General features: G+C 34.6%; 2 protein-coding genes across 3 annotated transcripts; both read right to left on the bottom strand.

The window, feature by feature from the left end:
* Positions 1–364: 364 nt before the first annotated feature.
* On the bottom strand, positions 365–6,385 carry LOC149393030 (long chain acyl-CoA synthetase 6, peroxisomal-like). The gene is made up of 23 exons (XM_089617090.1): positions 6,126–6,385; positions 5,311–5,371; positions 5,143–5,220; positions 4,965–5,036; positions 4,785–4,866; positions 4,547–4,652; positions 4,385–4,461; positions 4,075–4,119; positions 3,872–3,958; positions 3,690–3,779; positions 3,513–3,592; positions 3,315–3,408; positions 3,068–3,156; positions 2,856–2,944; positions 2,348–2,477; positions 2,100–2,218; positions 1,795–1,918; positions 1,599–1,685; positions 1,338–1,441; positions 1,159–1,244; positions 985–1,071; positions 810–896; positions 365–725 (listed from the first exon to the last, which is right to left on the bottom strand). Exons 1-23 carry the CDS (start codon positions 6,238–6,240, stop codon positions 627–629), a joined length of 2,088 nt encoding a protein of 695 aa, XP_089473216.1. The 5' UTR covers positions 6,241–6,385; the 3' UTR covers positions 365–626.
* Positions 6,386–16,846: 10,461 nt separating this feature from the next.
* LOC149393029 (cyclin-T1-5-like) lies at positions 16,847–22,199 on the bottom strand. 2 transcript variants are annotated; one of them, XM_089617127.1, is made up of 7 exons: positions 22,029–22,197; positions 21,200–21,746; positions 20,985–21,066; positions 20,768–20,902; positions 20,433–20,608; positions 17,499–17,644; positions 16,847–17,242 (listed from the first exon to the last, which is right to left on the bottom strand). In XM_089617127.1, exons 2-7 carry the CDS (start codon positions 21,739–21,741, stop codon positions 17,211–17,213), a joined length of 1,113 nt encoding a protein of 370 aa, XP_089473253.1. In that variant the 5' UTR covers positions 21,742–21,746; positions 22,029–22,197; the 3' UTR covers positions 16,847–17,210. The 2 variants fall into 2 exon arrangements, with proteins under 2 accessions (XP_089473253.1, XP_089473254.1); XM_089617128.1 differs by lacking the exons at positions 16,847–17,242; positions 17,499–17,644 and adding an exon at positions 19,300–20,039 and having other exon boundaries at positions 22,029–22,199.
* Between the last annotated feature and the right edge of the window lie 4,421 nt (positions 22,200–26,620).

Here is a 26,620-nt window from a genome sequence, read left to right as displayed (position 1 = left end):
CCTATATTCCATATGGATTTTTCCACTGATTTCTTGTTCTTGTTGCCCAAAAAAAATAAAAAATTGGACTAGTCAAAGTGGAAAGTCTCACGCTAGTAAGGAAACAAATGACGATGAGCTTAAAACGTTATAATAGGTGTATGTACGCCTCTAGAGAGACGCTAAAAGATTTTTGTACTACCTCTAGAGAAATTCATACATTGTTTTTCCGGCTAGAGAGAATGAAGTTCTTGCGTTTTTTCTTTAATTATTGGTTCTTTTAAAATTCTTTAGTATTATCTATTTGCTCTTGTGGTCTGGTGTCGGGAAAGTGTTATTTTTTCAAACAAAGTAAAAATGGAAAAAGTTAGCTCACAGCCTAAAAGAAAGAATACCCTTTTCTCAGGGGAGGAAAAATAAATTCCACTTATTGTAGGGACATTGAGGTGAGTAAATAAAATATTTATATTGTGTATGAAAAGAAAATAGAAAAAAGAAAAAAGAAAAGTAACAATTAACATTCATTATTACAAGTGGATATATTTTGGCAACTTCCTTCATTATTATGCCTAATCTACAGAGAAATCATGAAATTATTAACTCAGCACAGATTTCGCCTTTCCTCAATAGTTAACTTCAATCACACGTCACAACAATTTCTGGGGCGAGGGATCGGAAGTGGCGAGCTCGGCGTACATGTTGGATATCACTTTCGCAAAGTACTCCTTTGCTTGAGGCCTCTTGATCTGTACACAAAAACATAATAATCCAGTCAATATCTATATCTGATCAGGTTTGGGGCGCTATATCATCCAAAGTGAATCGCTTGCCTTGAACGTGGGAGTGAGAAGCCCATTCTCCATCGTGAACGGTTCTAGTGTAAGTGCCACGGATTTTGCGAATTCGAAGCCCCTCAACTGTATAGCCAGATTATAAATCGAATTAATATAAAAAGTGAGTAAAAAAACCTATAGCTGAGATCTGAGTTTCGCTTGAAAAACGCACCTGGGCTTCTTTACCAATAGCATCCATGTCAGCCAAAACCGCGGCTCGAGCTTTAGGATCGTTGCACAGTTGGTTCAGATCTCGAAACTGCATTGATTGATAATATACGTAATAAAAATGGCAACATTAAGTACAATCAACAAAAATTGTTCTTTGATTATGAGAAGTATATACCTTTATGCCAGCTGAAGCAGCCCATGCTTTCAATACATCCGGATCGACCGAAACGATGGCTACCAGAGATGAGTTTAAGCTGTCACCTGTACAAGAGCAGAGGAAAAAAAACATTTAAAAAAAAAAAAAAAAAAAAAAACTATGTTTATTTATAATATGACAACCATTCTGTATCTTACCATACACAAAGCATTGGGCAACAAATTTGCACTTTGCGTAGACATTCTCGATTTTCTCGGGAGCTATGTACTCTCCTTGAGCCAGCTTAAAAATGTTCTTCTTCCTACACAAAAAATAGGAGTATATAAAGATGCAATTTTTATTTTCTCCTAAACACAATAGAGAACATAAATTTTGTAAATTATTCCTGTATTTTGTAGTCTTGGGTAACGAAGAAGCAAATCGTTGGGACTCAGAAAGAGGACTGTTCGATCTCTCACCTGTCGATAATTCTCAAACGACCACCTGGTAACCAAAGCCCAATATCCCCTGTGTGAAGCCACCCATCTTCATCGATAACTTCTCTCCTGTACAGTGCGTAATGATCATTTTAGCTTCTTCAGAATGTATAGAACATGATATTGAGGAATCAATTTTGTACACTAAAAAAAAGAGGGAAAAAAAGGGTGTCATTACGTCTGAACTTCGTCCTTGTGATAACCCTGAAATACAATCGGACCCCTGACACAGATTTCACCACGTGGATAGGGTTGATCGTCCGTCGAATAGTTCATCTCAAGAACGTCCACTAGCTTTATTTCTGAAACAGCATAGACGAAGAAAGTTTTTTTTTATATATATATTTAATTCGTCGCTAAAACAACCCGAGAATACAATGGGGCCATGGAGTTAAAATGGAACCAAAAAATCAAATAGGCGAAACATGTGAGAAAATTAGTACTACTATTACTTCTATATGCTTGATTTCCGACGTGACTCACCACAAGCTGGATTGGGAGAACCGACATGGCCGGATAAATTGTCACTCTCATCCATAGAGCTTATAACGCAAGACGTCTCGGTCATTCCATATCCTTCGGCTATTCGACCGCCAAAGCAGCTGTAAATGCATGGAAGCATGAAATACAAGAAGTTCCAGGAGAATATTTGAGGTTGGATATTAAATCCAACAGTTGGGTAAATGTTTATACTATGGGCATAAAGGGAGCGGAAAAGATTGAGAACATACATCTTCAAAAAATCCATGACATCAGGCGACAAGGGCGAAGCACCGGATACCATGAAACGAACACGCCCTCCGAGCTTTTCTTTTATCTTGTTAAAAACCAATTTGTCCCACAAAGGAGATGGGTTTTTGCCTGAAATACACTCATCATATTCAGAAGACCAAGTTATATAAGCATTTGAATAAGCCTGGCATCTGAACAATCAAGAAAACGATGGGCGCTTTTGATATAGAATAATCCCACGGACTCGGCCATCTGAAACGTTAGATTTGCAATCTAGCCAACGTTTTAAGCATATTTAAAATCTAGCCACATGAATGACGTGGCCTCATTAATCATGATTGTCCTTATCATTTTCATATGTTAATTTTGGTAAATATACGTTAATTCAGTAAATGGCTAATTTATCAAAATAAACGAAACGATTGCTAGTTCCTTAAAATCAAGTTGGAAATTGGCTAAGCAGCTACGGCACCTTTTAATATATACATATATTATGTGACCGAGTACCTTTTAATATTGCTTGCTTCTTAGCATTATAGGCAGCATCGAACATCCTTTGCTTAAGTGCTCCAGATGACTTCACAGCATTTGTTATTCTGCAGCCAGAAACTCAATTCTAATGAGTTCACAGCCACGTGAACTTCTGCCGGATGTTCATTTGCACTTGCAATGGAAAATATCTTAAAAAATAAAATTATTATGATAGAAAATCTTTTTACCCAGCGTAAATTCTGTTGTACAATCTCGGAACACTGCAAAAAATAGTAGGTCTCAGAGCCGCCATATCATCCATTAGTTTCATATTATCCTGCATTTGAAGCAAAGGTTGAGGAAAAGCTCAATCACTGCCTAGCAACAGATAAACTAACTGTTGACAAAGATAATTAAACAACGAGTGTTTAGCAAATCATGGTTTTTAAAAGTGAAGAGCGGCAATAAAAAAAATGAAACGGAAGATATATATACCCCTTGATAGAATCCAACAGCAACTCCAAAGTATGCCGTCAACACTTGGTTAACCCGCTCATAGATATGTGCCAAAGGGAGATATGATATGTAACTGTTAAAAAAAGCTAATTTCAGCAATAAAAGAGAAAAATAGAATCTAAAACATTCAAATAACTTGTGCCCGTCTAATGATACGAGGAAATAACTAATACTAACACATCGGATGGGAAAAACTTGACGGAAATGCTTGCCCCGGCAACATTTGCAATTAAATTTCCATGAGTCAACACAGCTCCCTGATCAAAGTTTACGAAGAAAATTTAGATATAACATATTTCCAGGTCAAGACTTAAAAGTGAAAACAAAAACAAAAAATTGAATCTGAGCGTAAACCTTAGGCGTCCCAGTTGTGCCACTTGTGTAACAAATGGTTGCAACATCTTCAGGTTTTGGAGGACAAAAAGGTTGTAGGTTACTCCGACCCTAAGAGAAGAAGAAAACCATATTTTAAATCATTGAGTTAACCGGGAAAGGAGTTATATAACTTGTTTTTCAAGTCAGAGAGAATTTACTACCTGGCTAAGCAGCTTTGAGTACGATACAACCTGAACCCCTGTTGATGCTGGGAGCGATGGGATCTGATCATCCATCCCTCCAACAACCTATACATCAAGACACAAAGCAGTAAATTATCAGCGATCCAATCTTTCACATTCAACAATCATTTCTCTCATACTTATTCAGCAATTGCAATAAGAACAGAGGACAAGTGTCGTACCACAATCAGGCGCACGGATGGAATATCAGACAAGAAGCTTAATATCTGCAAATATCAAGAAATATTATATATAACAGACTTGAATTTCAGAACCATTATTATCACATCAGATACATATGAAACAGGTATAACTTTTTTTTTTTTTTTGGTTCTCTCCATTCTTATTCTAATAAATTTGACAGTTCTCGTGAACTTATCCCAACTGATACAGCTACAGTTAATCTAGAAATAGAAACAAATTACGATGTATTCAACTGAAGTAACCAGACGTTTATTGGCAAGATCATAAAAGATAGTATTATGAACTCACTGAATTCAATGTCTCAGGCACACAGAATATAGCTTGGACAACAGCGTGATTTACAATGTATTTGACAGCATCAGGACCTGCATATATATAACTATTCAATTATAAAAATCCGCGGGGGTAGACCAAGCCAGAGGCACGAGCCATATCGAAGAACTGACTAACCAAGAGTATCATATAAAGGTACTGATACATAAGAATATGCAGAGCAGGCGTGGTCAACAATGAGCCACTCGGGTCTGTTGATGAAGTATAGCCCAACTGAAGCACCCTGTTTTTTTATTTAAGAAACGTCAATACTTCAGTACTGATAATGGAATCCAAGTTAGTATCATTTTTATCAAACTACAGACAAAAGTCGTAATATGACAAACACAACTAAAAAAACACTTCTAAAAGTTACCTTTGATATCCCATGATTTACAAGGCCAGAACCGATAGCCGAACGAGCCGTTCCCGCTTCTCCGTAAGTCATCCATTTGTACCTTGACAAAAAGGGAGCAGAAATAAATGAGACAACATTCAATATCGCAAGTCCCAGCTGAAAAAAAAAAGAAAAAATAAATAAATAAATAAATCTTACTCTCCAACTGTTCCATCGACCCGAATACGTGTTCCGAGATACTTGTAATCTTGGAAAGTCTCAACTGATCGCCTAAAATTCAAAAGAAAAAGGAAAGAGAGAGACATTAAGATACAGTCAGCATTGTCAAACCCCAAAGTCACCCAGCAAAAGAAACAGCGAACAAATAAATGCTCACACAAAATTGTCATGAAGAGTGCCGATTTCAGGGTGATCGATGAATCTACTAACAAGCTTCAAAGGCGAATGTGCAGATCTGCGTGAACGAATTAAAGAAACGTTTCAACTCGCTCGATATCATTTAAAGGTTCAAAGTAGAGAACAAGAAACAATGAAATCTGCGAACCTGTACACGTTCCATTTTCCGGTGTCCAACTTCTCCGGAAGAACAACACTGTAGCCTTGATCTGTGGGAATATTTACACACACATACGAAATTACAAATTACCATTCTTAGCTTCATTAGATATAACAAGCAAAAATAAATAAAAATTACAGCTTCATTACTCTCTCGAACCCAAGACACACAAGTACCAGAAATATATCCTTTTTACGATACAAGTTTATTTATAACTGTAAAGTCAATGTCATACCTTGGGAGGGTCGAGCTTTTTTTTCAAGTGAACGACGAAAAATAAAATCTTAACAGAGATTTCGCATATCAAAATACGAGTTCTAATTTCAGGAATATTTCTTTTTTCCAAAGAATCCTCAGTCATTTCTAAAGGCTAAAACATATTCTTGATGAAATAATTGGATTCATCATATTCTTAACTGAAACAAAGGAAATAATAATAAATAAAAAAATGCTCGCATAAGATAGTTGTGATTGAAAGAAAAATAGGGTCTAGATTTAGAAACAAAAATAAAATAATACTAGGCTTTTTACATCTATAGTCAACAGGGTGAAATACGATCCCAAATCAGAAAGGTATTCGTAATCTCAATAATTTTACGACGTCACATAAACAATTCAAAAGAAAATGAAAACCAACCAATTCAAAAAGACAAAGCTTTTGGTTTATGGTTTACAAATCAAAACAATTGGCTATTAAGTCACACCTCAATCGAAGCTTCAAAAGATTGTTAGAGAGACTTTGATCGTTAATGAGAAATCCACAGACATATATTCAGATTCAACGATTCTGAGAACGTCCGTACCGGAAACAAACTCGCCGGCGGTGACGTTAATCCCGAGAAGAGAGTCAGAGTCTCCTGAAGAAACTAAATGGCCGTTGATGGCTTTGATCCGACGCTGAGCCGCCGAGGAATCCATGAAAGCACGGTTCAAAGTTAAACGATTTCTCTGTTAATCCAGAGGAAAAACGAACTCAGATTTCTTTTTGTTTCCCGGGAAAAAAACGAAACACAGATTATCGAGAAGAAGAGTAAAAAGAGATCAGAATGGCACGCAATCCAATGTATAAGCTTGTGTAATAAAAATAAAATAATAAATATCTTATAATAATCCGAAAATAATATAAAATTGTATTTTAATTTTTTTCGGAAACATAGAGTAGAAGAGAGAGACATTCATATTGTTTTTTTTTTTTAATTCATAGTTTGTTAAAAAGTTACTTTTATTGTCATTATTGAATTTTAATGAGAGAATGGTGACATTTTATTGAAATTCTGTGGATATTCATTGCTCTTTTTTTTGTTCTGAGGATAATAATTATCTGCAAAAAATTTAGATGTTTATCTATACTTATATTACATCGTATAATTGTTACTGGAAAGCAAAAATAAAAAATAAAAACACTGATGTACCGCTTATGCCACGACGTTTAGTAAGTAAGTGGACCACATCCAAAAATCGACCAATTTAATATTTAAGAAAACATATAATATAGAGATGTCTTAATCATCTTGACTTTTAAATTTATAAGTTTGGTGTGATTTGGATAATGGACATGTGACCATTCGTTTCTCTTGAGCATTTTGCAACTGTGTTACTGTAATTCTTTCTATATTTAATCGGTCTAAAAAGTTTAATTTATTCTGTTTTCGCAATATTATCTTGAATTTTTTTCGTTCCCCCGTGATTTTTTTGTTTAATATCGACATTGATTAGATAAAAATTGGTTATAATTCAGCGGATACAATTGCTCAATACTAATTATAGTATGGATTTTTTCTAGTAGATATAATTCGATTGTTTATATTAGAGTGAAATTTTGTTTCCATATATTTGTTTTCTCGTATCAAATCGCACTATAATAAATTGCCTTTTTTTGTACGTGATCTTTTTTTTTTTCTTCTTTTCCTTTCCTTTAGGATTTTAAGGTAAGCACTAAATCTCGTACTTTAGTGCCGAATGATCCACTACCACAACACGAGTATTTCTCAAATTGTACCAGTTCAATTTCGTACAATTTTTTTAAAAAAATTCTAAGAATCTAAATGTCGTTGTTCCTCATACGCTTTTGAATTTTCGAAGAATAGCCAAATAAATATCATAATCGACTTACATTTTGTAATCCGCCATATAATTTGGTTTATATAAAGCAAATCAAGGACTTTTCTATTTATTACTTTCTTCCCAAAGCCAACCTTTGATGATGGTTAATCGTCTCAAATTATAAACATACATTGGATTGAGCTACCACTTACCATTGCCATTGTCACAATACAACTCCAATTTTATAAATAAACTACATACTACGTTAATATGCTGAAAACTAATCAAAATCAAATAAACTACATATATACTCCAATTTTTATTGAAATATTATAGATAGCTAAATGAGCACTTACTAGATAAACCACAAATTTCATTGTAAAATAAGATTGAGAAAAGTGATAAAAACTTTAGTCATTGTAATATAATTGGGGTTAGACCGTTAGAGTACGGTTACCACAATGATTGACATATGATACAATAATTCGATCTCAATGTACTAATGTATTATGTAAGCTATTACTTATAGATTGGAATCAGTTACAATCACATGGTATAAAAAAACAATTCATCTTCTTCAACTTTACTCTTATCTTCCTTTGCCTCAATGGCTTAGGATATTATATGCAAGAAGACTACTGTAATTCCTTTCACTTTTAGTGAATTAATCAAAGAAGTAGACATTTTTGTTAGGATAAATTACACTCATGCCCCCTGAACTCAAGGGTCGGTAACGAACTGCCCCCTAAACTCGAAAAAGTCACAAAAAATCACCTGAACTCTTGTTCTGTTAAAGTATTGCCCCTTCTGTCAAAAATATTCCGTTAAAATGAGCACATGACTCTCACGTGATTAAATTGGATGCTTTGCTTCTTTCAATTCAACTCCAATGGCGGCTCTTACCCGCCTATCGAAGCAAAACCTAAATTCATCGGCGCTTCGCTCGTTCTCTTCTTCCTCGGCGGCTCTGGACCCTAATAGCAGCCTCGCGCGCCGAGATCCGTCGGAGAGGAACGTCCAGTGGGTTTTTCATCGGCGCTTCACTCGTTCTCTTCTTCCTCGGCGGCTCTGAACCCTAATAGCAGCCTCGCGCGCCGAGATCCGTCGGAGAGGAACGCCCAGTGGGTTTTCCTCGGCGTTCCCGGTGTCGGAAAAGGAACCTACGCAAGTCGGATCTGCAATCTTCTCGGAATCCCTCACATCGACACCGGCGATCTCGTCCGCCACGAGCTCGCTTCCACTGGTCCTCTCTCCCGCCAGGTTCGATTCGGTCCGAAGCTCTCTATTTCGTCTTAATCCGTGATCAATTGGAGTCGTGAATTATGTAATTTTATTTCCGATTAATGATAAATGCTTATCAATTGTGAAATTTACAGACAGAATTTGCGTAGATAAGAAAGTTAGGGTAAATTGAGCTCTCGTTTTAAGCTCGATTTTCGAGCTTAGTTTGGATTGGCTGTGATTGTGACGTTTAGATAAGAAAAGTTTGATTTTTTTAGAGTTCTTTTGGATAGGATTGTTGTATATGAACAGTATTGATTTTGATGAATAAAACATATCAATTTTTGAGGTTGGAAATCAACAAAGGCGGTTTTGTTTTGGTTTCTGATTAGCTCTCACATATCCAATACGTGTGTGTTCTAATTTTGTTGCTAATTTTGTTTATCTGCTAGCTTTCGGAGATCGTAAACCAGGGCAAGTTGGTTTCGGATGAAATCATAATAAACTTGCTGTCGAAGAGGCTTGAAACCGGTGAAGCTAAAGGCGCGCGCAAGAAGGAGAAAGAGAGAAGAAGAAATCGAAGGAAGAAGAAGAATGGATAAAAAAAAGGGTTGTGATTTTTATAAATAAATGGTTTATTTAATTATGGATAAATTTCACTTTTGCCCCCTAAACTTGTTGACGAACCACAAACCTTATCCCAACTTACATTTTGTTACAACCGGTCACCATATAATTTTGAAACCCTTTCACGTCATGTCATTCCGTCAAGTTGTGGTCGATTCTGTTACCATTTAGACCACGTGTGTCGCACGTGTGCCCATTTCAGAGGCCATTATCGTAAATGCTTCAGAGAATTGAAATCCTGTAAAAATGGGTCAGAGAAACGAAAACCCTAAATTGAAATTCTAATACTCATTCAAACTGAGCGATGACGAAGAAGAAAACACCTCCGGTAAAGAGAACACCGAAAACGCCAACGCCACCTAAGAAGAAAACATCTCCGAAGAATAAAACACCTCAGAAGAAAACCCCTGCGAAGAGACGTGGGAAAAAAACTTCAACGAAGAAGAAATGTCCGTCGACGGAACCTGAACAGAATGTTGGAGACGGAATAAGAAGAACAACTCCAAACTATGGTGAGTAAGAGTATATATAGAAAAGTGTTAAAGCTTGTCTCTTTATTCTCGGGACCACATTGCACGTCTATCTTTTATTTTGATTTCTTGCTCGAATCACATGGGTAGGGACCACATCGTTGAATTTTCTGTTTGTTGGTTGGTGATACATATTTAATGGTGCATTGTTAAGTATTTTTATTGTCTTGATATCACAGTTTTTGTCTAAGCGTAGGGAACATATGGCCCAACATCGTCCTTTTTTCTCTATATTCTATTTGTTTCAATACTGAATGAGTTTTTTGTGTTTCATGTTTTACAGCCCCTGGATCTTGTTTTTTTACAGACTGGTCAGACTAGTGAGCCTTGTTTTGCTGAGAGTGGTCCAACTAGTGAGCCTTTAGTGGCTGAGAGTGGTCCAACTAGTGAGCCTATAGTTGCTTAGACTGGTTATGTTAGTGAGCCTCGTGTTGCTGAGACTGGTTATGTTAGTGAGCCTTGTGTTGCTGAGGCTGGTATAGAACATGGAGACCATGAAGACCTTTGTTTTGCTCAAACTGAAAAAGGGAGTGAACCAGGGGTTAGAGAGGATGATTTATGCTTTTATTTATGTGTTTATTTATGCTTTTATTTATGTGTTTATATATGTATTATGAAGGTTTGCAACTTCAAGGTGGTTGTCAAAGCATAATAGGAATCAGTTCCAAGATAATGAGAATTGGTCGTGTGGGAGCTTCATGAACAAGGTGCAGCAAGACTTCATCCTGAATTGCTCAAAGATGAAAGCCTATCGTGCCAGGAAGTATGCCCAAGATTACCTAGAGGGGACATACAAACAACATGTTGCCATGGCTACAGACTCTTCGGCCAAGAAAATTATTCAGAAAGAATTAAAGCATGTTGCCAGGGCTTTTTGAATATGTTTATGTTATTTATTATGTGACCAAACATTATTTCCTAGGTCATTTTCTACGCGTGTATTTGCATCTTTTGGTTTAACAACAGAATTGAAGCATGTTGCCCACATTTTGGAATCTGTTTATATTGTTTATTATGTGACCAAACAGTGGTATTTTGAAGGTCAATAACAGAAATTGATTGACAACATAATTTAAATACATTTTGGTACACTGCAAAATACATTTCATTACAACAAAATTTAATTACATGACTGCAAAATACATTTCATTACAACAGAATTTAATTACATGACTGCAAAATACATTCACATAAACCAAATGGATCCACTGTCATTCAGCCTGATGTCATTCACTGCATTACTTATAGGGATATCCTACTTATAAATTACTATAAAAAAACCTTAAAATCTAACCTTCGGGAATATTTAAAAACCTTCTACCAAAAACCCAACACATTCTCAGTTAAATAGAAAATCAAAGGAAATTGATACGTACCTTATATTGGGGACAACCAAAAAACCTTTTACCCGGATTTAACGATGTCCACGATGTCTTCTTAGAGCAAACCAAGCCACAACTGCATCTCGGTGTTCCACGATTCTTGGTATGGGCTTCGTCGTTTCCGCCTGAAACTCGACGATTCCAAGAACTACTCGAGCTGTAAGTTTCCATGACGTTTTGGTGAACTGGATTCGCGATTTGTTTGGTGAAACTGACGAGCCCAAACTGATTTGGGGATGAATCGAACCCTAAATCCCAATTTTGGGTTTTGGGTTTTTGAATGGTATAACAATTGACGATATCAAAGGGCAATTCAATAATTTTGCTCTGAAATGGGCACACGTGCGACACACGTGGTCTAAATGGTAACAGAATCAACCACAACTTGACAGAAGGACATGACGTGAAAGGGTTTCAAAATTATATGGTGACCGGTTGTAACAAAATGTAAGTTAGGTTAAGGTTTGTGGTTCGTCAACAAGTTCAGGGGGCAAAAGTGAAATTTATCCTCTAATTATTTAAGCAATATTATTAATTTTCTCTTCAAATAATAATCACGTGAGAGTCATGTGCTCATTTTAACGGAATATTTTTGACAGAAGGGGCAATACTTTAACAGAACGAGAGTTTAGATGATTTTTTGTGATTTTTTCGAGTTTAGGGGGCAGTTCGTTACCGACCCTTGAGTTCAGGGGGTATTCTTGTAATTTATCCTTTTTGTTATTTTCCTTTTATGTATGATTTATAAACGATCATCAAATCCATTGTCTTTTGCAAAAACAAGTTCAGATTTTTATATATGAGTATGAAACATCTAAGCATAGATATAAAACACTAAAACATTGCCAAGTTAGATTTAAACTCACATATCTGGAACATAAAGTGTAGATTCACTTATTGAAAACATTTCTTACATATAATCTATAGGACAAATCTCAGTTGAGATGTAAATTTTAAAGAACCGCAACAACACACGTATCGAGCTCACAACGATATCATATGGTAAATTGATTTAAACCATGAGGTAGTCCTGGACTTTTAGGATCTCGAGCTCTTTGATTCATTCGTTCACTACTAATCAGGGTCAACTAATCAGGGTTTTAATTTTGTTGCGAGTTTGACATATTATAACTACTTAATATGATTTAAAAATACAAAAACTAGCTGTCGTGAAAGAGATTCAATGAGATTTCACCTAACAATTGATTCTAGAATCGATAGATTATGCGTACTTTTCGTAATTAAGATTAGCACATGAATCTTTGGTTGGAGAATCAATGGTACTTGACCTGTATGTGGCTTGAAGGTTAAAACGAAAGTACATCATTCTTATCACTAGAGGAACATGGAGGGTCGATACCACGTAATGATTATATCAATGGACACTCATTAATATATATCGAGTAAATTAGTTTACTAATAATGTCGCCTTGTTAAGATGTCTCGTATTATTGTATCATAATGGTCTTGTTGTTAGATCAGACTTTATCTTATTGTATCATGGTCAATCTTTCTTACTTTTAAGGTCTTGTGTTTTATTATTTCATCTTTCTTTATAGGTTTGACTATAAATTGAAGAGCTTCTAACTAAAACATAGGCCGGGTCTATAGTCCTATCTATCTACCTCTCCAGACACAATATCTTGAGTATATGTGATGGTGGCCACATCTGTTGGTATGTGATGTTTGGACAACTTTGCAAAAAGGTCTTTCCACCTTCTTGATTTATTATAGGACTTGACCAAACATCTCACGACATGAGTTGACGACAGCCATGTAGCATGCCTGAGTCCGGAAACACCCAAGTCATCCAATGATATGGGTCAATGATCTAATATTAAGAAGTGGTTGAACTTTTTGTATCTCACATTGGGTCTTAACTAGCAGTTTATCGGGGTTTCTATTGTTGTAATTCCCAGATTCTGGCTTTACAAAGATTACGATATATTATGGTGACGGAGCCATCAGTGAGATACCACTTTGGGAATTCTAACATTGTGGCAGGACCTACGGGCCAAGGGACAATCTCAAGTATACAGTTTATGTGGGGCATTATCTTGAAACAAACCATAAATGGTATTCACAAGAACTTCATGGTTCAATGAGAAGTGATACCTAACATTGGAATGATTAGAGATATCTTTTTTTTTTTGTCATGAAACACCAAACCCGGTAAAGGGAGTCACTGGATGGTTTTATTGCTTCCTCAAGCGCTCGTCAAGCCAACCTTGCTTTTGAGGAAGTGAAACAGCGGTTGAAGTGGACATTTCAAAATGACAGCATTGAAGATATATTTATATATATATATATATATATATATATATATATATATGGTCACGGTTATCCCAGACTGCGTTCTAGAAATAGTGGCCTACTTGAAAGAAAAGGTGGGCACTCTCGTCTTTCAACCCCACTATACTATGAATAGTCGTCAATAGTGCAATCCTGATTTGTTGGAGAAGTCTAGGAGCGATATTATTATGGTTCCACATAAATAAATAAAAAAATCAAAAGACGTATATGAGATTTGAAAAAGGGCTCTGGTAAATTTAGAGACTCGATATTGATTTTTTTAACGACTTTGTATTGATTGGATCGATCAAAGTGAGAATTAGGGAGAGACAAGGAGAGTAATATGGTCGAAGCAACATTTATGATCTGCTATTTAAATTCTTATATATATACTATATAGGCCGAATACAAAATTCAAATAAGCCGTATGTGTCACTTGATCCTAAAGAATAGGATGGCTCAACGACTTAACACGTGTGGTCAATTTTTCTTGATTCCTTGTGTGTTTTTGGCCATCCTTTATCCTTGTGGTAATTAATGGATGGACAAATCACAATTTGTCACGATATTGATACTTATAATTAACCTTTAACTAGTCAAAGAAATGACATGTGTTAATCAATAAGCTTATGGCCGAAAATCAACAATGCCACCTTATCTACTCGGCCAATTATTAATCCTTGTTAGTGGTTTTATTCAATCACAAGCTTGACACATCATTAATTTTCTAATCAGTTCTAAATTAATAAACAATTACATTAGTTAATTCAAAATTAATATTGGCATTATTCTTGTAACTATGACAATCATTGGGCCTTGATAGTTTTCATTCATAATGAACAAATAGCCCGAGCTCAATTTGGTCTTGGAACAAGGTTTGGTACAAAAGTAGTTTAAAAATTGGGGAAAAATTAGTTATTGTTTGTACTTGATTCGAATTTAGCAAATTCAATAATTTATATTCGTTGGCTTAGTGTATAGACTTCATTAGACTCATAAAAATAAAGCTTTAGTATGATATTAGACTAAAAATAATTCAGAAACAATTTCCAATCATCTATCCTTGATATTAATTGACTCTACTAAATAATAGATACCAAAAAAATCTCTATTCGACGTAACACAATTAATAAGAAAAACAATCTCAATTAGATGTAGCTAACATGTCATATTTCCCTAATCAAGGAAATTCATTGAATACCAAACCCAGTTTGTTTATTCACAGGTTCACACTATCAAAGAACAAAATATGATATAATATACATTGCATTTTCAACAATCTTGTTCATGAACTCAATATATGTGAGAACTGATAACGGACCAAGTCATTTTTATCAACTTTCAAGCCAACAATCCATCATTTATAACCATTAAAACAATTTACGTCTTTAATCATAGTTTCCACTTTGAGTCTTGAAAAGTCGGTGGTCTTATTCAATATCTTCATTAAAGATATCTAGGGGGTACTCGCAATTTTATTTTCGATTAGCAGATTGTGGATGAGTATTTCAAACAAACTCATAAGATAAATCATGTAAGTCTATATTTGACTCTTCATCCATTATGATTTGTTTTAGGACTTAAGACTAATAAATCATAAACGCATACTTAGAGAAAAATAAATATCACTATACAGGGACGAAACCAGGAATTCAAGTTAGGGGAGGCTAATAAAAAAAAAAAAAAAAAAAAAAAAAAAAGTTGAGTGGGTAAATTTGTAAATATTTAGGGTAAATTTAAAAAAAAAATTATGAAAAAGTGCAATTTTTTTTTTGAAGGGGGGTTATAACCCCCTTGAGCACTATGTGGCTTCGTGCCTATTACTATATGTGATCCATGGAACCATGTATCTCCAATCAAGAAACCGTATCCAGTCTCCTTTTTATATGTTTTTACTATAAAATTAGCAATTACTTTATTTGTTATTTAATCAGCAATGCACAAAGATGTCTATATCAAACAAATTACATTATGAGTTCATTAAACCTCATGAAAGAATTACAGGACTAATGTTTTTTGTAGACTTCATTTTCAAAATAACGGTGATTAAAAAACATATAAAATGTTGTTTTTCAAATATTTACGACGATACCTTCAATATACAGCTTTCAATATATACACTTTTTAGTATACAATTTTAAAAAGAGAAATCGTCTCAACTACCACCATTTGATAAGTTTTTTTTTTCAATTTCTCACCAAAAACTTAATTTTGCCAAAAATACTACTAAGTCACTTGTACAAATACAATTTTACCCTCAACAATTGATGTCAATTGTAGACATAGATGTCAACAATAGATGTCGATTGTTGACATCTATGTCAACAAACATAGCGCCCAAAACTCACATATGTCAACAATAGATGTCAATTGTTGACATCATATTGAAGGTAAAATTTTATTTATACAAGTGGGTTACTAGTATTTTTGGCCAAATTAAGCTTTTGGTAGAAAATTGGAAAAAACTTATGAGATAGTGGTAGTTGAGGTAATTTCCCTTTTAAAAAGTCACTAATGTAATTTCAATATATAGCTTTCAGTACGTATAGAGACAATCAGTATACACTTAAGTAGTCGTTCTACATTTATAAAACATCATAATACTTTAATCAAACGTCAATACACATATTTGAAGTGTATACACATTTTTATATGTTCATCAACGGTACACCGTTACGATTTTTATATGTACATCAGCAGGCCGTTATGAGACTGTTATACATTTATAATATTATATATAAGAATAAAACTAATAACAATGACAAATATATAAAATCGATAAAATTAGGTTAAAATTGACACTTACTGGACATACGAGCTATTTTGGGTATAAACGATCACGCAAGCTATTTTCGCGATAAATTTCCAAAACCGACTACCACGTGTCGTTTCCACATACCTCATTGAAGCCTAAATCCCAGCTCACAACACTGTACCATTTGATCTTTACGATTGTTTTACAGGCAAGGATCGTGGTTACTCTATTTTGCTAATAAAAAAAATATATGTTAAATTAAAAAATGTTATGACTCCTGTAATTTGTAAAATTAAACTGTATACTTCCTATATAGCATTGTTAATTTTTAAATAAACATTGCTTGCACAGCTTCAGATGGAGAAACAACAAAACTTATGATGAGTTCATAAATGTTAATACTCTTAAGAAATTGAACATAGAAAACGAGAACAATTTTTTATATTTTTTCCATCATAATATTTGCAAAATCTGTAGTTGAACTCTTCTGGCAGAAAAATCTAACACTCACTATGACAAAATAAAATTAAATAAATAGCCTACATGCTCGACAATGTTCAAGTAACTAAAAATATTTGCCACTCAATATATAACTTCATATTTTCGTTCTAAAAACGCATTAAGGCACACACCTTTAAAGCACGGCAGCACAAAAAATGCGTCGACGACCGGTAAAAGCATAAAGGGTCATACTTGTATACAGATATCCCATTTCACAACACAAAAGGAATGTGTCAAAGAATTTTTTTTTCTTCACCCAAGTTGTCTTTCTATTAACTTACCATATCATGAGAGCATACTTACATTGCTACTACCTGTACTGTAGGTCCATCTAAAGCCACTTAACAAGATCTCTAGAAACGACCCGAGGACCAATAAAAAAAAGAAAAAAAAAAAGAAACCCGGAGTAATTCACTTCATGTGATTCACCATTTTACCAAGGGATTCGAAGTAAAAAAAAAAAAAAAAAAAAAAATTTAAAAAAAAAAAAACAGCATGAGATGAAGGTGGATAATTTGTGTTTCGGTTGTGTCCTTTCTAGAAGAGCTCCATCAGTTGCTGGGTCACATCTGCATCAACAATACCAAACATATTTACGCCGTCCATACATATATTGACCCATGTATATAAGCAATTTACTACTGTCCAAATAATATCTCGACAACGTCAAAATTTATTGACATCTGGTGGTAGTTGCACATTTTGTAAATTTTGGTGATTTTAGTAATCTTGGCTATTTTGCAAATCCAAACAGAAAAGCAAACAGAAAATAACTGATAAATTGACTGTTTAGCTAGAACCAAACAGAAAAGCAATCAAAATTACCTTGCATAATAGCCGGAGTGGTTTGGAATTCTTGCCAGATACTCTGCTGTGGACCAAGATCCATGTGTAAAAATTTAGCAGCAAGGAAAGCTGCTCCGGCGGCTATATGATGTGGCTTGAACTGAAGCCAAAGAGAGCTTCGAAGCCTGAAAAAGAATACACTTTGAGGTTTATAGAGCACGAAAATCGTTTCTGCTCAGAAAGTCCGGGAGATATAGACACAGTTGTCGAGCCAAACCAATCGTAACGGCATGAAATGTCTTGTTCATCATATCAAATATTTGGCTACAAAATTACCGGAGCTAAGCAGACAGAGAGAGGCAAAGCAAGTGAAGAAAAAAGAACAGCAAGTCATTTACTTCTTACCAACTAAAAACGGAGCTAGTCAGGTAGAGAATAATTTCCAAGAATCTCTGGAGGATGCTGATATGAGTACCAAAAACTACAACTCTACATGCTTATGTAAACCACATAGAAAAGCATCACTCCCGAGGCCAATCTACTCCATATATAACATTTTATATGTGAGGAAAGAAACCGCAATTTTTTTTCTCAGAGAAACATCTGTTATCTTCAAATGCAACGCAAGACAATCAGATTTTTCAAGCTCTTTCCAACAGCTAATTGTCAAGCTCTTTCCAAGCTCAGTTACTCTAATTGAATTCAGAATAATCCACCAATGGCCTTCTCACAGCCAGAGGAAAAAAGAAGCATCATATACAGCATAGTAATCAAAGATTCTGTGTTCCTCGCGTATGTTATACTGTACTATATTATTACCTAAATAGAGATTAGAGTTAACTTGACCAAAGAGTTATAAATGTGACTATCAAGCTCTGTAACATTAATGCCATGTGTAACTGAAAAGGCTGGCTTATTTGGCTCAACTGGTTATAGCCTTCTAAATAATGCATGGAAAAGAACAGGCTTACAAAAGAAAATGGGCATAGACTTTCTTTTGCTGAGGATGTAGATGATGGTGTGAATTATGTATTTGAACCCTCCCAGTCTGCTTCATTTTTTTTTTTTAGAAAAGCAGGACCGTGAAAACCTCGACACTTCACAAATCTGTTAGTTGTTAACTTACTGAGACCGACAATAATGTTGATAAAATTCTATGCTTTTATTTCTTCTGTTTTTTCCTTTTCTTTTTTTTCTTTCTAAATAGATGTTTCCTACAAAAGAATGAAATGACGATTGATGGTGATGATCATGATACTAGTACACTGTTGCTATGATATATTAGACTCACTCTTGCCACGGTGAACTACCATCATAATCAGAACTACCGCGATGACATTGATTTGATAGCCGAAATTGATTAGTACATAATTATATGTGACATAGATAACATAATTATCACTGTCACCTATAATTATGCACTAATCAATTTCGGCTATCATGAATGTTACTATATTGTAAAAAATGGAGTTTAAATATAAAGTACTGTAATAACGTAATAGTTTATTGAAATTTTCATAACTATCTCGATGATAATGATTATGATAGCTGATATAACTAGCAAATAGTTATAGGTGACTGAGAGATAATCGTGACTGTGAATATCACTATATAATAATAACTTACAAAGTAAAAATGATATTTAAATAATAAAAAAGTACAATAATAGTGTAATAGTTTATTGAAATTTAATATAGCCCGTCTTTAAAAAAAAGTTCGTAACGTTTACTCACCCACACATACATTTCTTTAGACACAAATTTTTAGTACCTATATATATAGACATATAGTATATATATACATATAGTATTTATATATATATATATACATAGATAGAATATATATATATATACACACATATAGTATTTATATATATATGTACATATAGTTTAACGGGAAAACCCAGTACAGATATGATTCGACAGCAAAACATATTGCCTCTAGTAATCAAATGTATTTTATAAAATAAAATTAAAAGTTAATCTGAAAAAATAGTAGTACATATATTTGTATATACATACATACATATATATAGAGAGGGATATATAGCTTTTTGTTCCTTTCTTTTTTGTTTTTTGCTTTTACTTATCTTCAATCTTTACATAATTTTTATCCCCTTCAAACAGAAAGTAAAATTCACAATGTGTAATGTGCCGATACTCATTAGGAGATAACCAAGATCTCATACCAAGGCCAAAGCATTCTGTCAGTCTTTTATGGTTCTCTGTTACTTTCCCACCTAGTCAGGCACCAAAAGGGTCAGTGACTGTTATCCTAGATCTCATACTTACAGCCTCTTTGGAACTAAACCCATCCCATCCCATCCCGTCCCGTCCCATCCCATCTATGGTAATGATATAGCTCTCCACACTCACCAACATGGAAACAATCCCGACCTAAATGGGAACACCAGACCCCAAGTCTGAACTTGATAGGGTTTTATTAAATTTTGATTTACCCAAATACTCCTGGAATTTTAGTCAGATTTAAACAGAAAAATGCAAGACTTTCCAAGAAACAGCATATCAATCCTCCAGGTAAGAATATCAAACATGGCACCACGCTAATCTTGTGAAGATCCTGCAAATTATATGCATGCCAAAAGAATCAATAACCCAAAATCACTTCACAGCAGTTTCTAAAAGAATAAAAATTTATTTATGCAGGGACAAAGTATCAGCCACGGGATCACAGAATCGATGCACTTTCTCCTAACGCCACGTCCACATCCCATGAAATCTGCACTTTCATGGGATCTTGACATCTAAAGGTCAAAATCCTAATCCTCAAGTTAAAATCTTTTTTAAGTGACAGTGAAACACAATTCAAGAGACCCACTAACAGCACATATAGAACACACCTGCTGAATCAAGTCAAGCCACGTTCACATTCAAGGTGTAAGACAAGAACTGAGTTTATCACCACAAATCAAGCAAGGCATTCGAAAGAAAAAAAGTTGAAGTTTAAACATACCCTTCGCTGACTAAGTTCAGCGCCAGATTCACCAAAAGAGACTGCGAAAGCCCCAATTTGTTAAGAGTGGACGTAAGAGGAGCGTATGGATGGTGCACATCCAGTTCAAAGTTTAAGGTACTCAGTATCATATTCTCGGCCTCCATTACCCGCTCCCGGTACTGCTCAAACCAATCCTGTCATTAAAAAAAAACGTTTCAAATTAACACACCGATCATATTAATTCAAATAAATAAATAAAAAGGTAACAAACAGAGCTTATAATATTCCTTGTTTAATCAACATGTAGAATTAATTTGCACAACGAAGTTACTCCGATATTATTAGATACTCACAACGGGGAGCAGATAAGATAAAAGACTCATGTCTTGCTTATGGTAAAGTTCGCTCGATGCCCTCAACACATTATTCAAAGGGCGCGGCGTCTCCTCCGACTTTGCAGAAAGAAACAGAGCAGCCGTGGCAATTAACTGCACAGCAAATGAATCGGTTAGTAAAAAAATTGAAATCTATTTTAGTTTTTGTTATTAAAACTCTTCTCTGGGAACTCACAAATCTATCGTGGCAAGCATGTGACCGTCGAACAAAAAAACGATGGCAGAGAACCATGGCTGTGCCGATTGTAGTCTGTGGCCTGCAAAACGGGAAGGAAAAAAAAAACACCATTAAATTACACCGTCGCTAGGGAAATTTCAAATCAAACCAACTATTAGGAAAACCACAAAAAAAAAAAAAAAAAAAAAAAAAAAAAAAAAACTAGTACTCACAACTCAAGCCTCAACCCTAGGCTTTGAAGGAACGCGCAATAGGTGTATCGAAGATGGGTTTCGCGGAGCGAGTCGATCCCGTCTTTCCTTGACGGCGAGTGCCTCTCGATCTCGTCCCTCGACAGAAACACAGGCTCGTCCTCCTCCAACTTCGACCGGTCCCTTTTACACGAGCTCGAAGTCGAGGCCTCCGAGACATGCCTTGCTGGCGGCGGGCCCGCGGCGAACTCGTGAGCGAATGTCGGGAAATAGGCTCTCCCCGTATCGCCCCAAGTGGAATCCGAGAGCCTCCTTCTCTTCCAAGACGGTGCATTTTCAGGCTGCTTGTTGTTTTCGTAGTTGCTACACATATTATCTCTGAATCTTCCATAGTAATCTTGAGTTTCATTCAAATTGTTGAAACCATTCATGTTATGGCTCTTCATATAGCCATTGTTTCTGCTCCTTGTATTCCTGGTGTTTCCATTCAAACAGTTTCTAGCTACGGATGACCAGTACTCGGCTGTACCACCTTGTGTGTGATAATCTCGGTGAAACGACATAATTCCTGAGAGTTCACGGAACAACACGAATGCACAAAAAGTAATGAAAATTCGAACAACAACAAAATTAAGCAGAATTTAGATCTGCCTCTCGCTAAACCCTAGACTCGAAACCTAAAGACGCAAGCTTTCCTCGTAATTACACAATTATCATCAAAGAAATCTGAATCGATCGACAAAATTGAATCCGGAAATATTTCTTTAAAGCTTCCGATAAGAAGACATGCATCGGAATCGGCAAACGCTAATCAGAAGATCGGAGTTGAAGAGAGGATTTGATTTTTTACCTGATAACTATCGACAGAGAAAATCGCAATCGGAGACGAGCGATTTTAAAAACTTGCAGAAGAGAAGACAAGATCTTTTCTTTTTCTTTTATATTTTATATTTGCGTAAAGAAAATGAAAGGGAAAGGAAAAGAATCGGACTAAGAAGAAGAGAATTCAGATTATTTATATGGGGAATTAGTGATTAGGCAAAAAGTGATTAACTGAACCTGAACCTCCAAGAAAACCAATCCACGTATACACTTTCGACCTGCTATGAGTTTTTTTTTCCTCGACGAAATCGGAACGCGTACAAGTGCTGGATCAAGCTAATGGGCCAGATAATAACGGGCCAGGCCTAATTATAAATGAGTTTAGGATTATTCCTAAAGTATGATCTCCCCATTAATTTTAGACCAAAATCCATTAAGTCCAAATTAATCCAAATCTATGACCCCATAAATCGGACAATTACATTTTTAACCCTTTTTTTCTCTCTTTACCCAAATCAACGAAAAAAAACCCAAATCAACAGAGGAATACCACCTCCAGGAAGAGCGTCGTTCAGTGACTCATCGGTGTCGGATCCAAGCATCTCAATCCACGACCCAATCGTCCTCTCCGCCGCTCTGAAGATTCTCCGACGCTAGAGAATTTTGAAACCACCTTCATTACTCGCCGGAGACTTCCCTCTCGACCGCGCTGCATCGCCGGAGTTCAGACGACGCTGAGAGTTCCGGCGGAATACCTCAACGCCGAGGCCAATCTCAATAAATCTTCAAAGGAATTTTCCAGAATCATTGAAGATTTATTGACATTAATGTCAATAAAAATGCATATTTATTGACATCAATGTCAATAAATCTTCAACGAAAACCCAGATATTTATCAAGAAACTGTTTTTGAAAATTTATGGGTTTTCGTTGAAGATTTATTGACATTAATGTCAATAAAAATGCATATTTATTGACATCAATGTCAATAAATCTTCAACGAAAACCCAGATATTTATCAAGAAACTGTTTCTGAAAATTTCTGGGTTTTCGTTGAAGATTTATTGACATTGATGTCAATAAATATGCATTTTTATTGACATTAATGTCAATAAATCTTCAATAATTCTGGAAAATTCCTTTGAAGATTTATTGACATTGGCCTCGGCGTTGAGGTCTTCTGCCGGAACTCTCAGCGTCGTCTGAACTCCGGCGATGCAGCGTGGCCGAGAGGGAAGTCTCCGGCGAGTAATGAAGGTGGTTTTCAAAATTCTCGAGCGTCGGGGGATCTTCACAGCGGTGGAGAGGACGATTGGATCGTGGATTTAGATGCTTGAATCCGACGCCGATGAGTCACAGAACGACGCTCTTCCTGGAGGTGGTATTCCTCTGTTGATTTTTTTTTTTTTTTGGTAAAGAGAGAAAGAGGGTTAAAAATGTAATTGCCCAATTTATGGGGTCATAGATTTGGATTAATTTGGACTTAATGGATTTTGGTCCAAAATTAATGGGGAGATCATACTTTAGGAATATTACGATGGGGAAGGTCTAAAGGGAAAATTATAAAAATAACACTTTTAAAGGGGTAACCTTACAAAAATAATTAATATTTCAAATCTTTAAAAAATAGCTATTTTCAAACGGTAAATAATTATTTTTAAAAAATTAAACTGTGAACAGTAAATAAAATTAAATAGAGTCCAAAATAGTATATAAAAAATTGTAAACATAAAAAAAAAATTATGAAAAGTGAATTTTTACAACCTTAAAAGTTATTTTGTAATAAAAGTTTTAAACATGCTATTTTTGTGTTAAAGTTAAAAATAAAAAAAATAAAAAAAAAGCTACTATAAGCAATTTCCACAAGTTAAAAGCAATAATTATAAAACTATGACCTCTTTTTTATATCAAAATTCATTAATAGCTTCTAATTCAAAAATTATAACTAAATTTTTCAATAAACACATCTATTCATTGACAAATTTATCAATAAATGATCATAATTTTAGAATTAAAAGCAATTAATAGATTTTGGTCAAAAAAAATAATTGTTCATAATTTTGGTTTAATCACGAGTTTAAAATGGTGACTGTTTTAAATCATTAGTAGTTTAGACATGAATATTAGTAGTTTGTAAGACTTTTACCAAAATTAACCAAAAACATAATCAAGACAATTATAATAGTAAATTTTGAAGAGATAAAATATTTTGTACAATTTTTCCCTTATATTTTACTTTGTGTCTTATCAACACCATATATCCATTTATTCTTCTTCTTCTTCTTCTTCTTCTTCTTCTTCTTCTTCTTCTTCTTCTTTGCAAATCCCAGAAATCCGAACAGACTAGAGCCAGAGCCAATCATAGCTTCTATTCCCATGGCTATTGTCGTTCGAGGTACAATATTCCACTTATTTATTCCTCTCTCTCTCTCTCTCTCTCTCTCTCTCTCTCTCTCTCTCTCTCTCTCTCTTGTTACTACTTTGATTGCATTTGTTCTTTATTCCCTTTTGTTGTTTGATTACGTTGATGATTGGAAAATGTGATCGATTGTTTTATTTCTTCATTTTGTTCGAATTCGAATCTTAGATGAAAGAAATTCATGTGAGTAGTAGAAGAAAGATGGATATCAACAAATACTTTTTGTATGTCAGAAATGGTAATTGACGATGATGCGGTGATGCAGCTGGCGTCTCCCCGAACCCTTATTCGTGTACCCATCCAATATCCTTGACAGAGAGAAGGCCATCCACCATCAATCTTGACAAGATTTGTGGCATCGGCACGGTAAAAAAAGTCATCATCATCAACTCTCTCGACAACTACATCTTGCAGTAAATCGTCGAGCTTCAGTGCAATCTCATTGCGAACTACGTTGGCTAGAGCAGCGTTGACAATTTGGCCGGAGAAGAGGGAGTAGGACTTTCAACAACATTTTTGGAAGCACGCCCCTAGATTATATGCCCTTTGAATTCGGGGCTTTAGAGATCACTCTCAAGCCCACTTGTACGTTTATTGATTCTCATGTAGTATTAGGTGAAGGACTTCGCGGCTTTTATTGTGAAACAACTAAAAGCGAAAAAAAAAATGAATGGCAAACATATATTTTTTGTTTAGCCGAGGGATTGAAATGTAGGTGCCTTCAAATTCATGATAAAGTCCATGGATTTTTTTGAATTTTGTAGAAGAATTATCAAAACAATTTTGCAAGTTGCAACCACTAATTTTATCTATAGAGCATTACATTGAACAAAATGTAGTGTACATTTGTATGCAATTATGATTTTTTGAAACAAGCAGTATGCCCCGCGCATTGCTGCGGAATAATTCATATATTTTGTCTAAAGGAAGAAATATATAGACATGTCCAGAAATATTTAGGTTTGATAAAAATGTATTTAAAGTTTTTTTGAGATGTTTTTATCTTTCTGATAAAAAAAACGGTACGAATGAACACTACTTGTGTCTATGGTCCAATCTCTTATTTTTCTTTTAAAAAAAGTTTTTCTTAAAAAAAAATGTTCATTGAACAATGTTTTTGTGAGTAGAGAGAACTCTTCTACTATATACATTATATATATATATATATATATATATATATAATATAGTTGGTGATATCTTTTATTTGTATCCTTTTATCTAGTTAATATATGAGAAATTGCCCCATTTGCCACCAATTTCATAACATTTTCCCACTTTCCACCAAAATGCTAATTTTTCCCAAAATGTCACCATCTGTGTCAACAATGTTTACATCTATTTTTTCCCTTCACTATGAGATGTCAACATTGTTCACATAGATGTCAACAATGTTGACATCTCGGTGGCATTTTGGGACAAATTAGTGTTTTGGTGGAAAATGGGAAAATGTTATGAAATTGGTGGCAAATGGGACAATTTCTCTTAATATATACATACATTACATTCCTCTTTGGAAACAAATTGTATTTATGATTTTTGTATCTAAAGTATAATTCATTCATTGTTGGTGTATTTATTCCTGTATTTCTTTTGAAGTCTCATAATGTTTCATACATCACCGTGTACTTTATTCATAATCGGCGATTAAATTTAATATATGGTTAACGAAGGATGATTAAGTTATTTAGGAGTCAAAGAAATATTAGGAAACAATTCTTCTTCAATTATAGAGGTATTTTTCCAACTTAATTCATGTTCTTCTTTGGTTTTATGATATTTGTTGGCGTGAAAAATCACTTCAAAGCAATCTCAACTATTCGTGATGAAAATTTGGTCGTTTTAGATTTGTAGAGATAGACCTCAGAATATTGATTATTTGATTATAACGATTCATTGTCGTTTTTTCATGAAAAAATTATTAAATTTTTTTTATTTGATATAAGTTTTTTTGCGGTCGGAAAAGCGATTTGTTTGAAACAACTATAAAATTTATAGTTTGTATTTTCACACATCTTCAATTCATGGTTCAAGGTTCGTAAGTTTTAATCCATAAAAAATAGTTATGATTATTCTAAAAACAAGGAACATGGTTGAATTCTAATCTGGCCTAAATTTATAAGTGTGAGGAAAATTATTTTTTTTAATAGATTTTAACCACTTTTTAATTTCAAATCACGATAGTTTTATGTGTTTTTATTACG

Source organism: Urtica dioica, chromosome 6, assembly GCF_054948205.1.
Source record: "Urtica dioica subsp. dioica isolate 48M chromosome 6, U.dioica_male_clone48M_v1_H2, whole genome shotgun sequence".
Lineage (NCBI taxonomy): Eukaryota > Viridiplantae > Streptophyta > Magnoliopsida > Rosales > Urticaceae > Urtica > Urtica dioica.
This window is presented reverse-complemented; position numbering and strand designations above follow the sequence as displayed.